This window comes from Pygoscelis adeliae, unplaced genomic scaffold, assembly GCF_000699105.1.
Source record: "Pygoscelis adeliae isolate BGI_AS28 unplaced genomic scaffold, ASM69910v1 Scaffold96, whole genome shotgun sequence".
Taxonomy (NCBI): domain Eukaryota; kingdom Metazoa; phylum Chordata; class Aves; order Sphenisciformes; family Spheniscidae; genus Pygoscelis; species Pygoscelis adeliae.
The window spans coordinates 1,624,421-1,639,907 of NW_008824935.1; the positions used below are offsets into that span (position 1 = coordinate 1,624,421).

The 15,487-nt window shown below is 34.5% G+C and overlaps 1 protein-coding gene across 1 annotated transcript in view; it reads right to left on the bottom strand.

The window, feature by feature from the left end:
* Positions 1-15,250, bottom strand: part of LRPPRC (leucine-rich pentatricopeptide repeat containing) — an 83,446-nt gene extending 68,196 nt beyond the window's left edge. The window contains exons 1-12 of the mRNA XM_009325326.1: positions 15,053-15,250; positions 11,951-12,073; positions 11,096-11,217; positions 10,947-11,005; positions 10,129-10,215; positions 9,520-9,646; positions 8,291-8,435; positions 7,356-7,498; positions 6,964-7,069; positions 6,775-6,882; positions 707-825; positions 1-77 (exon numbers count right to left, since the gene is read on the bottom strand). The exon at positions 1-77 is cut by the window's left edge and continues 26 nt beyond it. Of these exons, the coding sequence (XP_009323601.1) occupies positions 1-77; positions 707-825; positions 6,775-6,882; positions 6,964-7,069; positions 7,356-7,498; positions 8,291-8,435; positions 9,520-9,646; positions 10,129-10,215; positions 10,947-11,005; positions 11,096-11,217; positions 11,951-12,073; positions 15,053-15,248 (1,412 nt within the window). The 5' untranslated portion in view covers positions 15,249-15,250. The remainder of the gene's footprint in view (positions 78-706; positions 826-6,774; positions 6,883-6,963; positions 7,070-7,355; positions 7,499-8,290; positions 8,436-9,519; positions 9,647-10,128; positions 10,216-10,946; positions 11,006-11,095; positions 11,218-11,950; positions 12,074-15,052) is intronic.
* Between the last annotated feature and the right edge of the window lie 237 nt (positions 15,251-15,487).

The window sequence follows — 15,487 nt, forward strand, 5'->3', positions numbered from 1 at the left end:
TTCAGTCTTCCATTTGCTGCTTCATATCTTATCTCTGCTACAGAGAGTCCAACACTTTCAAACAGGCAGTCATTTTTCTAGAGATAAAGCAATCAATCATTGGAAGTACACACAAAGAAGACCTTCTGATACTTTGTATTTTTAAACACTTCCTTCCCAAAGAACATTGGCATTCTTGTATTGATAGCTGTTGAGAATATAGAAGGTGCTCTACAGAAGTATACATGGCTAGCCAGAGAAGTTGCTGCTGATCCAAAATTATCCAGCTTTTGTACTGAAATCAAATCACGAGAGAGAAAATTACCAAAGGCAGAAAGAGTGGGACAGTTAAACTCAGTCTGCAATTCTGAATTCTTTCACAAGTAAAAAGAAATTGCACCAGAAACAACTGCAATACTTCTGATCCCCAATAAAAAAGGGACATCATTCATTTATTTAGTTTTCCACTTCAGGAAACAAAGCTAGTAAGTCTTGAGCAAAATATTTTGGTTAGCTCTGAAAAGGAGAAAGAAAAGAAGCAGGAGAAAGACATGGTAAACAAACCATCAGTGCAACAAGTGTTTCAAAAGTAACCTAAATATTCTGAACAGGCTTCATCATACCAAGTTCATGTTTAGAGCACTACTGGGATCTAAAGCCTTCACAAAGAACACAGAAAAATAAGCCATGCAATAGTCGTTTTTATGAATTGTAAATGTAAACTCACCTTCAGCTGGGTACGGGCAGTTTCACTGGTAGCAAAATTTTTAAAAACATAGTCTGTGTATGTTTCTGTATCAAGTTCCACCCCCAACTCGTGCATCACTTTGAGGACCTCAAAGATACCTATCAAGGCAAAATTGGCAATGCTAAGCATTTCAGAAAAATGAAAACTTGATACTCAACATTTAAAAATAAATGTTGCTTTTCAAAACAAGGACTTGTCTCCTCAATTTCCCTCCTTGAAATTGCCATGCAAATTTCTGCATTTTTATTTTAGGTGTAAATAAAGTTCTTAATTGTGAAACTTAAAAAATAGATTTACTAAACTTCCTGTTCTGTGCTGTACTATCAACAACATGAAATTCTTGGCTAGTTTGGAAATTGCTAGTATACAAAGTTATTTTCTAACGCAGTGAATGTATGACAGTTACTTTTAGTCATGTTTGCAAAACATCTTTTAGAGCGATATATCAAAATGTCCATATTATTGTGCATTAAAAAAAAATCTGAAAATTTGGTGTAAAGTATATAATTGAATTCAAGATACAAATGCATTCTTCAATACATAATACATTCTTACTTAGCTTTGTTCCCAGTATCCAACCCTGGTTAGCAAGGCAAGCTTTCAAGATTTGTCTCTAGATTTGTTTAAAACAAATAACATTTCTGTAAGCAAATAGGTTGATTTGACTCTATCAACGCATCAGCTTCAAACCGGAAATTCAGAGAAAGGCTGGAGTCTCCCAAGCCCCAGTGAGGCTACATTAGAACTTTTACAGGGTTCAGATCAATTCACACAACTACTGTATATTACTACTGTAGATATGCATTTGAAGACAACAGATACCAAATCTTAGTAATTCAGCAATTCGAGTGTAGAGTTTTAGAGTATACGTCATGCTTTTTAATTGCTCACACTCTTCTTATTTGCAGAAACTTCTTACAGTAACCCTAGCCAGCAAACTCTGAACCCCTGTCAAAACCAATACAGGTATTATCATTTTTTGCTGGTCTAAAAATGATTTGTCAGTTGCTGCAGGACACCAGTACCAAACAGCATATGTTTTTTTCAACTTGCATTTCATACTTATTACTTTAAAAATGTAAAGTTTCCCAAAGTCCCTGTCTCTGCCCTGGAGTGCCACCTATGGAAAAGTGACACTTCCATGAATATTTTATGCAGTGCACTATGGTGCAAATAATCAAATGTGAATTCCCTTTGAGCACTTGAAAATACATGCAGGCAAGTCACACTAGATTAAAGTCACATCATCTGTTCGAGTTTGCCTTAAACAAAACTCTGATTTTGGCCCAGAATCTGCAAAAATATGAATAAAGAATTAATTACAGTAAGTCTTTCTTGATACCTTTCAAATTTTGACAGCTAGTTTCTATTTCATGTTTTCAACTTCCCAGAAAATACATTAAGTCCTCTTATGCTGAAACCTTTTCAAACATAACTGTATCTGTATCACTAGAAAGTAGTTTGAAGACTAAGAACTAGATAACGTAGTGAATAAGGTGTGGTAAACTCAGGAGATTTGAGTTCAAATTTGTATCTAGATCAGAGTAGAAAATAGGCTTATTAAGCATCCCCATTCCCTAGTAGACATTTGTCACAAATGTCTATTAGGGCACAGTTCCTGAGTAGGAAAGGGCATGTATGAAGATTAGAACACCAGCACAACAGTGAGATGCAGAATAAGGAGGAATACCAGTAACAATACTGCACATAGCCAAATTAATCGCAAACTTAAAAAAATGCTGCCACACAGTTCCTCATTTCTAAGATGGCTGATGTACAACTTTTTGGGGGAATAGAAGATTAATGAAAACCAACACAGAATCCTACGATTTTGCATACATTTTCTACCTCATCGAGTGAACTACTTCATTATCACATAAATATCTTCCACAAAACAAAGCAGTGAAACACTCCCACTTCAATCAAAATACTATAAAATTGTCAAATATGTGCATGAAATAGGACTTGAGCATTATGTGTGCGGACTTTTAGGAATTCTTTGCTCCTCCTATTGGAAAACACACTAACCTCTTCTCTCTCCCCAAGCCAAAGAACAGACTAAAAAGAGAGACAAAAGCACAGTCACATTTATCTAGAACACCGGTCTCCCAAACTTTTTTGAGAGCACACCCTCAATACATGTATATTTATTTAGCCATTATATACATGTACTACTGTACTGATATATTATGCACATTATAAAACATACACAAAAATACAAAGTAAAGAAATATTTATTTATTTATTAACAGCCCACTCACACCCCAATGGATTGCCCTGCACATCCCACTTTGGAGACCACTGATCCAGAAGACTGGGTATGACTAAAACCCACAGTAAAGTCTTCCAGCCATCTCCCTGCTTGATCAATAACAGGTTTTTGAGATCTTGGGCTGAGATATGTAAGGACCACAGGAGCTGAGTATCTAAAATCAAATAACTGAGTGAGTGGAAAGAGGACGGAAACAGGGAACAAAACACAGCCAAACTTCCGTTCTCCTTTTTGTCAATACTGGAAACGGCACTCGAACACCCCAACAGAACAGATTCTAGCCTCGAATCAGTATATCCAAGAACAAATACCGAAGAGATTAATTACAAGATGGTCATAATATTTCTGTGGTAGAGCAGAGCAACTTGCTGCTTTTCAAGAAGTGAAAAGTGAGACTTGCATTTCAGTCCACCTTTCATTTCCTAAGTTTCTCACAATAAGTCGTGCCTTCTTCCTAAAGCAGTCCCATCAGAACAGGGGGGATTTCTAAGGCAGTTATGTACAGTTCTACATGTGCAAGGGCAGTAAAATTGGGCTTTAAGCAGTTTTCTAAGAAAAAAAACCCCAAACGTCCAGTTTGAAAAGTGAGGTCACATGCAGGAAAACAACATAATATTTAACATATTTTTGCTGTGCTGTTAATTTCAGATGCACTCAGAAAGTTCGTTGCCAGAAAAGTCTGTCTACAAAACAGTATTTCAAGCAGTTACTTTGTGAAATCACCATCCTTATTCCTCTCTGGACTCAGACTCTTATTTCCCAAAGTAAAAACCGAATTACCATTCACTAACCATGCTTTGTGTATATAACAACAGTTTAGTAGAAAATCAAAGTGAAATACACAACTGACTTTTGAAAACTGTCTTTAAAAATAACATATTTATACAAAGATGAAGGGGAGCTGTAAAATATTCAGTCACAAGTGTAAGTCAAACATTTCTGCTTATTTACACTAGGCCCTCCTGTTTTTAGTGTATAATCTGATACAAGATGAATCGCAGTGCCAGTAACAGTTTCAGACACACCGCATATCGATCTTCTAAGCCCTGCAAGCACTTTCCATTCCTAAAAGCCTAACAGCATTTACTTAGATAAATACTATGGAAATAAGTAATTATCAACTTATAGAACAGATGCACATAAAAGCAAGAATGCCCCATCTGAAATTATTTGCCTGTGTAAAATGACTGAAAAGAGCTGTTTGCTATTTCAGAGTGGTTAAGTTCTCTACAGCATATTTAAAAGTGACCTTGCTTAGTTTCATTCCTCTTAGCCACCACTTCACTGCTACTTTTTTTCAAGCTCAATTCCATAATACAGAAGTTAAGGAATTTCCTTCGATATCCAGTTATAATAAACAGCTTTTGTTATAATAAACATTGAACAAACATATAATTAAACATTGCTGCTAGTTATATAATTGTTTGGGTCACATTATACATACTTATTCAGACATCTGTACCCTGCAGTTCTAGATAGGTTGTTGCTTATATTCTGTGTTCTTTAATGATTATTTAGTCCACTGTCTACATCCTACCAGATTTTTAATAGATTTTCCTCAAAGTTCTTTTCCATTTCCAGCCTCACCTATACCGAGATGCAAAGTTACACGCATTAGGCCGGTCATTACTACTTTGTAGAGAAAGGAATTATTACCTCATTTTTGGTATGAGATGCGATACAGTGTCTATCTACACTTTTGTTCACACAGCTGTTATTTTTTGCTGCTAGAAAGCACCATTCTGTTCATTTACTATCTGCTGTCATGTTTAGGTTCTCACTGCAGCACTATTCTTTGCTCTATTTTTTCTATGATACAATTTCAGGGTGGGTGGGGTTCTGCCCCCCCCCCCCCCCTTCCTTTTTTTCCAGGCGTATTGGTTGTATTTTTAGATAGTGGATCTCATTTACTCATTTTTATTATTATTAAATTTCAAAAAATGAACATTAGCTTACACATGGGAAAGAACAAGACAACTTGTTTCACTGCAGCAAGAATAATTCCACTGATTCTTCACTGCAGAAGAAATTGCTTAGGTATCACCTTCTGTATTTTAAGAATTGCAAAAACACTGACTTTTATAGGTATGCACACAGGAGTAACATTCCCACTTGATAATTCAAACTCTGAGACTAAGTACCAGGTTACAAAAATGTGTTTGCAAATCCACAGTATTATCATACAGCCATAGAGAAGTTTATGTATCAATGCCTTTGCAGATAGAAGAAAGGCTCTCTAGAAAATGGCAAAGCAAGCCAGTATTGAGGGTTCCTTCATCAGTTTTCTTCTCAATTTGCTTACGTGACTTCCAGCAGCAACTACTAGCCAAAGCAGTTGATTTCTACAGTAGGAGTCCAAAATAAGGCAACCTCTGATCTTGCCAAAGGCCAAAAAGAGATATGAAAACCTGTTTCTCTCGACGGTCAGATATTGCTTCAGTTTTGGGAGCTAAGTCTAAATCTAAAAATACTGCTGACGTCTCTTATAATTGTGTTAGCGAGGTGAAATTTTCCATGGAGTAACAGAAAGCATGTTTTTTCAGTAGGCAGCATCCACACAGAGAAGTATGACATTGATTTCAATTTACTCATTTTTGGCAACATTGAACTTCAAGTAAGTCACAAAGGACCCAACTAAAACAACATTGCCAGACTTTTAAAATATCATTGAACTTTAAAGCATTTGAAAACCTGGGAGAAGATAAACTTGGGAAGTCGTCTAGCAGGAACAGAGCCTAAGGAGTTAATAAAAACTGAATATTGTTTTCACAAAGGCTTTTCGAAAAAGACTTGAGACATTTTTATAGCCAGAAACAATTAGGGAATACTTGTTTCAGCATTTCTTCCAAACTGGAATGTGACTGTGTATTTAAGATAAAATTGCGATATGAAGAGTCTGCTAAAAGCACTTTTTTTTTGTTTGTGCATTTTGTTTGTCACCCAGTGTCACGCTAACAACTCTGCATCTCATTCTAAAGCACATTATACTGTGAGATAAGATGAAAAAGACAGTTTTTTGTTTCCCCAAGGGGGAAGTACTTCTGTTAAAAGCATCTTTTTACAATACCATTCTTTCTGAATTACCAATAACGCAAACCAAAGAATTAGATACTGTACTCTAAAATTTAATATTTGTTCAATTCTTATTCATATCCTGTAGACATCCCCATGTGTAACAGGGGAAAGTATGCTAAATGCTTAAACCTACTTAAGAATCCCAAAAATTGAGCATTTCTGTCCTTCAATCAGTATGCTGTCAGGTCAGGCTCACACATTCAGCAATGTAAGCTCTCCTGCAGTTTTTATTATTGTAACGAAACTCACATCTGGCTTAGCAGGTAGATAATAAGAAGTGGGCTTGAAAAAAGGATTGGGTTTGCAGTCCAAGAGAGCTATTATAACATAACCTGATTTTTAAATTCTTCTCTCAGATTTCAGTTTCTTCAAGAGTAAACTCTGTAAAAGGTAATCAGCAGCAAAAAGAACCAGCGGAAGGCAGAAAGAATGTGAAGAGTTAAAAAGATAATTAAACACTCTCTCACATCTTTCTGTGCAAAGGTAGACTTTAAATTTGTAGAACTGTACCATGATTAAGAAAGAAAGGAGGTTTTAAAAAAAGTCTTTCTGAAGGAAAAATTGTTTGCGACAAAGACAGACATGCAGCAAGGTCTTCGTTTACTTTGAAGAGTCGGCTGAATCTCATAGCAATATTTTAATAAAGATTTGTGTGCTAGGTTTGCAATAAAGCTAGAGGAGCATTTATCAGATAACTAACCTTTAAGATTCTTCTCTTTCTGGAACCCAACTAGCAGCGGCCAGGAATAGTGAGGTCTGAGTGGCAAGCCTTCCTCTTTCATCACCTTCATCACATCAATGGCCAAGGCTGAAAACATTCAGAAGATAATTAAACAGTGACCAAGTATTTTAAATAAGCATATGTAAAATAACTAAATAAGCAGAGTACCTGATTTGTTGGCCTCCAAAGCGCAACGCAAAATAAATGGTAACGGTGCTGAGTGCATTTTTGCTTCTTTTAACTCACTACAAAATTGCTTCAGCTTGTTCAAGGGCTGCAAAGAATTTCAAAAATTATTTGAATATATTTTTCAATTTCTGAAAATTCTTAAGAAAGTCAGATTCTTCTAATGTTTAGAAAATGGATATTACGCATGCCAAACATAATTCCTTTGCAAATTTCGATTTACTACGCAAATTGATATGAAATATTAAAATCCTTCTTTTATCCTTTAAGAACCGTGCAAAAAATCTACTATTCTCCACCTTCACAGTTGCATTAAACTAAATAAATATACTGTTATTAGTATATTAAGAAAAAAGTATTACTATTCTGCATACCATATCTCTATTTACACAATGTTGCAAGAAGAAGCTACCCTGGTCCGTATTATCACGTGATAAATGATTAAAAGACTTCAAAATATGGAAACTTATATCTTCGAAGCCATGAGTTACCAGAGTCAAACACAGGTTCATTGCATCTAGCAATTGAAAAACAGAGAACGACAAAATTAAAAAAGTGCATATAACTATTTTCTCATTAAACTACTAAAATTAGTGAAAGCTAGGAAAGTAAATGTTTTACAAGTATCATTAGCATACTTTTAAACATGATTAACCAATCAAATTTGAGACTACCTTTTTCAGAATTATTTATATTTACCAATGAAACTCACTTTTCCCATTAGAAGACCATGCCAAAAATTACAGAAGCATCACCACTGCAGCATGACAGAAGGATACTAAGAGAAACACATTTCTAAACACATCAAAAAAGAAAAAAATGGATGAAGTATAATTAACAGTTATCAATCCGATTACGCACACTGGGATCCAAAAGTGACTTTAACTGTAGTTAAAGAAATCTATATTCAGTGTTTAGTTTCCCTTTTTATGATATTCAGAAAGAGTTGTCACAACAGGAATTACAACAGTGTTGTCTGAAGAAAGGACTCCACACTTACTGCTTTCCCATAAAATCCTAATGAATTTTAGAAGTTAAAAAAAATTGATAGATTAATTTTTCTATGTAAATGATTAAAATTGGTTTATATTTAAATTTTATAAAATGTGATCTAAAGCAGCACAAATGAATCCACAGACTAATGGCAAAAATATTATTTTCCCTAAGTATTCAAGAGACAAAGTACAAAATTACCTATTTTTGCTAACATTATTGGGGTGGGGGGGGGGGGGGGGGGAGAAAAGAAAAGAAAATGCTTTTCCTCTCCACCGTGAGTAGCGAAACACTGCTGTAGTAACCAAGGACATACCTGGAATTAATTCCCTTTCAAATCTTATGCGTTCTTTAATATCTTCGATGTACTGAGGATATCCAGCCTTGGCAAGGCTAAAAATCACCTGCATCAAAATCCTATCCATAAGGTACCCTTCAGTCTTCTCAACCTCTTCTAGAGTCTGTAAACCAGAACAAATTTAACTTTCATAAACTCCGAAGTGACTCAAAACAGGATACATTAAAATTAAATAAATAATAATAATTTAAAAAAAAAAAAACAACCCCAAAACACAAAAAGCTGGGTTTTTTTCCTTTTTTAAAACCATGGGTTTAGATACGTGGAATATGGTAGAGAGAATACCTAAGATCCATAGAGAGGGCCTCAAACACCCTTACACTGTAAAAAGAAAAAGGGACAGATAAAAGGGATATAATACATAGTTTCTCTCTAACACCTAATAATATTTGAAAACACCAGAGGTATTCCCATTGTGAGATGACTTTCAAAAGAAATTACTTCGAAAAGGGGAGAATGATTAATCAACTTTTTCATAGTGTTTGGAAGAAGGTTGGTTGATGAAGATTTGTTTAATTTGTAAGTCACAGAACAATATTGTTTCCCACATCCTCTTCCTTGATTTGGTCCTCTCCATCTGATACTACTTATTAAACTCAAACCAATTTTCTTTTCTCATTCCTTTCCGAATATTTCTTTGATTTAAAAAAAAGTAAGAGAGAATACTTGAAAAAAAATCAGCTACACAAAGGGCTCTAAGGCAGCATTATCTTATCCACACTTCATGAATACCTAAGTTGTTGGTATGAACTCTCAAGAAAAAAATCAGTTTTACTGGAAAGATTCTGTGGCTTCCACGGGAGCCAAAGAATGGCTCACTAGGAGCAGAAAAATCAAGTTTTGCTTTTTATTTATTTTTAGAAATAAATATATAAATATCTCACATGCATTATTTGTCTCCTTAAAAAAAAAAAAGGATTATTAAATCACTCACTAGCAAACATTATCTTCTCAGAGTGAAAGGCAACTATCAAAAGACAAGTATTTTTCATAAAGTATGAGACTGCTTTCAGTTAACCAGCTATTCAGATGCAAAAAAAAAAAAAAAAAATTGCTTAATTGCTGCAGACTAGGAGGAAACAAGTTATAAAATTCAGTATTATTCCTCCTGCATGGGTAGTAAGCATTCCAAAGTTAAATTGAACAAAAGATCAAACACTTTGTATTTAAACTCAGACTTGCAATACCTTTTTGATGCTATCAGCATCACCCTTTTCAGCATACACATTCAGCAGTGATAAATAGGTGTCTGGACCTGGTTCAACACCGGCCATCCTCATCACTGGAAGGATATTTTCTGCACTCTTCATATCTCTAAAGGAATTCAAAAGACAGACCCTCAGTAGACTTAGTTGTAATAATGTTTCTTGTGACTTCCACATTTCCTCATTAATTAGAATAGGAAACAAAGACCGCAACAAGCATAGCGGAAGTTATTTTAAGTAAGTAAATCCTGAAAGGTGAAAGTGCAAATCTTTTAATTATTGCATTACTTAAAATACTCTCTCAACTTTAACAGTTGAAAAAGTTCAAAACTAAGTGCAGCAAATTTCTTTTTCAAACAGTACAAAAGTACAGTAATTTATCTTGAAATTCAAGATCTTCAGACACAAGAAAAATCTAGTTCTTTTGTTAAATAGCCCTGTTTTGCTTCAAAAATGTATAAAAAGACAGTCTTCTATACATTATTATTCAAACCATCACACTATTCTGCAGTATGTAATTTTTCTGTACAGTATCACTTTATATTGTACAAAACTAGAAGAAAACAAAAGAAAAAAGGTATTAAACATTACCCTGATCTCGCATGACCTTTCACAAGGCTACTGAAAACTGCCTCAGTGATTGGGAGATCTTTGTTCTTCATAAATCCAAGAATCTTACTGCAAAATACAAGACAGTGAATGATTAAATTTTTTTTCCTTTGAAAAGACATACTGAGCTATTGCTGCTCTGCTGGAGAAGTACTGCATCATCAAACAAAACCAAATCCTGATCTCACTGAGCAATTACATTTGGGGATGCTGCATAATATGCTCATAATTTGGTCATTTTCATTTTTTCAGATGAGTTGTATTTGTTACTGAAATACACAAACACAAGGGCGGGGCTGGGCTTTTTTATTTTTATCTTCCTTTTTCTTATTTCTTATGCCCAGCATAAGAAATGTTGCAACTTAACCTTGGTAAAATTAAAACGTTAGACAGATATCCAGCAAGCCCTGCGTAACAACAACAAAAACCAGAATTACTACTATTCGCGCCTTAGCCCACTTTGTTCTCAAATGCCTTTCCCAGTAGCCATTTTCTTACATAGGCAGTAAGCCTTTATAACCTCACACTTTTTCACGCTGGCTCTAGAAATGACAAAACAAGTTATTTTCTGAGCAACTTGAATATAATTTGATTTGAACACACTGGTCTATCACTTATTTTTATTTTGCTTGAGTCTTTAAGAAACTGCTCTGCAGTGTTTGGTTAAAATTTACTTAACCCCCCTCTTTGCTTTGCTCAATTTAGAAGAATTACACTGAAATGAGCTTTAACTTTAATGGTAGGGAATATGAGAAACAGATTTTGTGGAAATCACTTTAAACATAAATGCAAAAGAATACCTCGCTCCTTCAATGTCACCCTCATTGCAGTAAGCAGCAATCAACCTTTGGTATGTAACCTACAGAAAACAAAAAGGGGAAGTTAATGATTTCCATCCAGTAAATGGATACTACTATTAAGAATGAAGATATCACAAAAAGGTACCTACTCGATTGGGCTGCGCATTAGCTTCCTCCATTCTGGCCAAGAATTCCGTCGGAGAAAATTTGTGCTCATTCTGAAGGTAGACTTTAAGTAAAGCATTATAATGGCTCGTATCATACACAGCACCTAAGGAAATATTTCAACCACAGTCAGTGAACGTTGATTCTCTAAATTCAACATGATTTCTCAGGTAATTAATTCCATACCAATTTCATTCTGTATGAACTTTATGTACAACCAGACCACTTAATTTTATCCACCTTTGAAATATCAGACATCTATTTATCAGCACACATGTTTATAAAAGGCTAAAATATAACAAGAGCACAGTAACATCAATGCTCATGTGTATGCTATTCCACAGTCTCTACAGCTGTATTTATTTTACAGATTCCGCAATATTGCTATCAAGCAGTAGTTCACCTGTGCAACACCTACAGATAAATGACTGACTTAAAATAAAAAAGTCATCTGATAAAATAGCTGGTAGCACTAGGAATACTCAGCCCACCAGATATCAAGGTAACAGCTAACAGAAAAGTAAAATACATTCTTACAATAATCAAAACCAAGCAAAAGTCCAATTTAAGCATCTTACAAAAAATAGCATCTTTAGATTTATTTTTAGATTTATTTAGATTTATCTTTAGATTTATGCCCCTAGATGTCAGTATAACTCCCAGAATAGGAAATAGGTCTCTCACCTGAATAATAAAACCTAGAGTTTATTTGGTAATGAGTATTTGCTGTTATAACCTAAAATTTAAACACTATTAAAATACGTTCAGTCTTCTATTACAAAGAAAGTAACCAAAGCACATAGCTCTTCTTGCAAGAGGGACTAACAAAACCAACCTACCCAGTTCTTTCATCTTGTCCCATATCATATGGGCTAGTTCTGTTCTTTCAGGTGACAATACCTCTGGTAAAAGAGCACCACAACTTCGTAACAAAAGCAAGGTCTGGTTACTCCCTGGACACCCTGCAAGTGGAACACAACCACAAATTTCTTTATAAATAATCATGCATTTATTATTAGAAAAAAACATTTGAGACTGACCAACTGAAATATTTAAGCATTTTGTATAGAATAGAATCTTCTCCAAAATTGGAAGATTTTTGCTGAAGAGGATACCCAAATTATTAAGCAATGACACCATTATGCGCTACCATGAAAAAGATTCACGATAAAACATGCCATTTAGTACAATAATGGCTCAGCTGAGCAGAAATTTTAAAAATTACAACACAAAATACTAAACTCAGATGTTCTAGTACTTCAAATTTCCTAATCCAAGATCCATAGATCATTTCATCCTAACAGGGCCATAACTTTCTGGTAAATTTCTAAAATTGCAAAATACTTCATACCAATTCCATACTATTCCAAAACATTCAGAGTAATGTTTTGGAATAGTTCTCAAAGTATTCAGAGACATTCCACATTTAAATTTCCATTTCCACTTCTGCCCATGCTCAATATAAAATAAATGACATAATTTACATCTAGAGAATACTGAAGGAAACTGTAAGAATGTCTACCGTCTCCGACTTCCGCACTAGCCCCAGAACGTTGAAAAAGTAACTACGAACTCATCTTTCTTGGACTTCACTACTACCCCTGAGACAAAGTAAGGCAGAGCTACAGAATCTATCACAGATTACCCAATAAGCTGGAGACATGAAATTTTTTTCAATCACATCTTTATATGCAAACCCAGCAATTTCTAATAAAAAGGAGAGTTTCTTTAGAAAGCAGCATACTGTAAAGGAAAAAAAAGGCAAAAAAATGTTGTCTATTCCTTTCCTATCACAGAGAAAGGTATACTTCAGAAGTAATTTCATCTAACAAGGAGCAAGATAAATGTTCACATACAACATAAATGACGAAAAAAATTCTGTAAGGTTTTCTATCTCAGAGACATACATGCAAACTTGAAAGATTCAGACTTCCAAAATGACTTGAAGTCTAAAGCATCACTAATGCTTTGTAAGTTACTTCCAAATCATCATGCCAACACTCCAAAGTTGCGTACAGCCCAGCACAGAGGCAGGAGCTGTTGCCAGTAAAAATATCTCCAGCTGTTGATGATCACTGTAAGTGTAATTTTTAATTATACAGAGCTGTAGAAACAGCTATACAGCTATAAAATAATGGCAAAATAAAGTAAAAAAAGCCTGAACAGCAGAAAGCTATATACCGTCTAGAATTAGATCTTCAGGTACTGAAAAGGACCAGCATATCTAGGATACCACATAACTATTGTAAACTATGTTTCAAGAGCGCAATCTACAGTAGAAAAGTTATTTATACAGAGAAAACTCATCTGGGAAGAAACATAGGTAGTAGTGGGAAAAAAATAAGCAATAATGAGAAAAGAAGAGAAATAAGTTAAAACATTGAGAGGGGGCAGGTACAAATTGCAAATGGGGATTTGAACTTCTGAAGACATAACAGAGTGGTGAGGTAAGTCATACTTGACTAACGTTTAAATCCCTGCATACAGTTAGTTCATGCAATAAAATGCCAGTGTTATACTAGTGACTGAGTACTTTGAAAGGCAAAAGAAACAGGAAAAGGTTTGCAGTATGAGTATGGAAAGATGCAGGACATGATCTACAGCAAGCACCTTCTTTGGGCATTTTTCATATTGTAATTAGAAATGGAGGAACAATACGAAACACAGGCAAATCTTTTTAAGAAATCAGTAATAACTAACCTCCCATGCTTCTGCTAAATTAGGTTTCAACATGATTAATAAAAAGGACTAATTTTTCATATGGAAATACTTGTCATTTATTTTAATAGCATCCTAGTTAAATCTCTTGTGAAGTTCTATGCTTTTTTTTTTATACTTACACAGAAGGAAACCACTATAGGCAATTAATCTTTTTTTTTAATATGACTTCCTAAAAACTGTGTAACTAACCAAAGATCATGAAGAACTGTGATTTGCAGGTAAGTTTAAAGACATAAAATTCTTGCCAAGCCACACTCGCAAATTATAAGTTTATACCTAAAAAAGACAAAGCAGTCAGAATCAGAAAGGATATCACAAGCAAAAAGAAAAAACTAAGAAGTTCAACAGAAGGAGAGCACGAATTGAAGAATCAGCTTTGAAACAGCGAACTGCAAAACTTTTAAAAGCACAATCCCAGGTATAAAAGCCATTAACAGTCCAGAGCAATACATAGCAAAGTTTAACACTAAAACAAAACAATACATGCTGTCATTGATAAATATTGGCAGTAGTACTTAGTGAGTATATTTAGCAAATATCTCCATTGACTCATCCTAACTGGTACCAAACCTTATTGATTGTGGTACCTGGTTGCAAAATATTAATATAGTCCGGCTATTTTTAGCCAAAGGGATATTGAATCTGTCAGAATGAATAATGCCTCAGCTGTTTATTTTTGTTTTATTCAAAAAAAAAAAAGCTTTCTTGTCCTGAATAACCACAACTACCTGGGAATGCGAAAACTTGGAGATCAGCTCCACATTTCCCTGTATAGTTCCATTTTAAAACAAATAACCTCTCTCTTAAGGATGGCATGGTTTATTACAGACATTTTAAAAATACACTGTGTAAAACTGACAGATATGATCCCTGTTCAGAGTGCACAATACAATTATATGAGGAAGGTGTAACACTACCAGATTAAAAATCCACAATAAGCAGGGCTATATGATAAGATTTCTTAAAAGTACACTGAATTTTTACAAGACTTACAAATTCCCAAAGACAAAAAAACCTGGAAAAGTAAACGCGTGCATTCAAAGCAAAATAACATCCCTAAAGCATTTAAAGTCTGTTCATCAACATATGCAGCAGATTAAACAACACTCAAAGACAAAATATAAATCAGAATACTTTCAATTAATTTCCTTGGTTTGATGAACTGTTATACTGCAGCTTTAAATTTAGCTTTTATTTTGTTTTAATTGGAAGCAACTTACCTGTTTTGCATATTTCATGGAAGATTTTTAGTAGAAGGGCTTTAGGGATGCGGCCAGTTTTTCTGACAGAGTTATCCAGTTTATTTAATGCCCAGTCAAACTGCCACATCCGTCTGGTTTGAATTTCTGAAATTGGTTCTTCTTTAACACTTCTCTCCTGTTGAGGTGCAACTGTAAGGAACCTTATTTGGTACATAATGTTTCTGCTTAAATAAAAACAAACAAAAAAATAGAGATTACACTTTGTGAGTCGTTTTGCAACTACACTAGTCACACAATGTCAAAAAGATAATGCACTTCTTGATGATGAAGTTTCTCAAAAACATTCCATATTGATATAAACAAACACAGGTGATTCATTCCAGTGTTTTTCTTCTTAAAAAGACATAGTCATGTATATTTTCTCACAGTGACAACTGTTTCTGAGATCTTCAG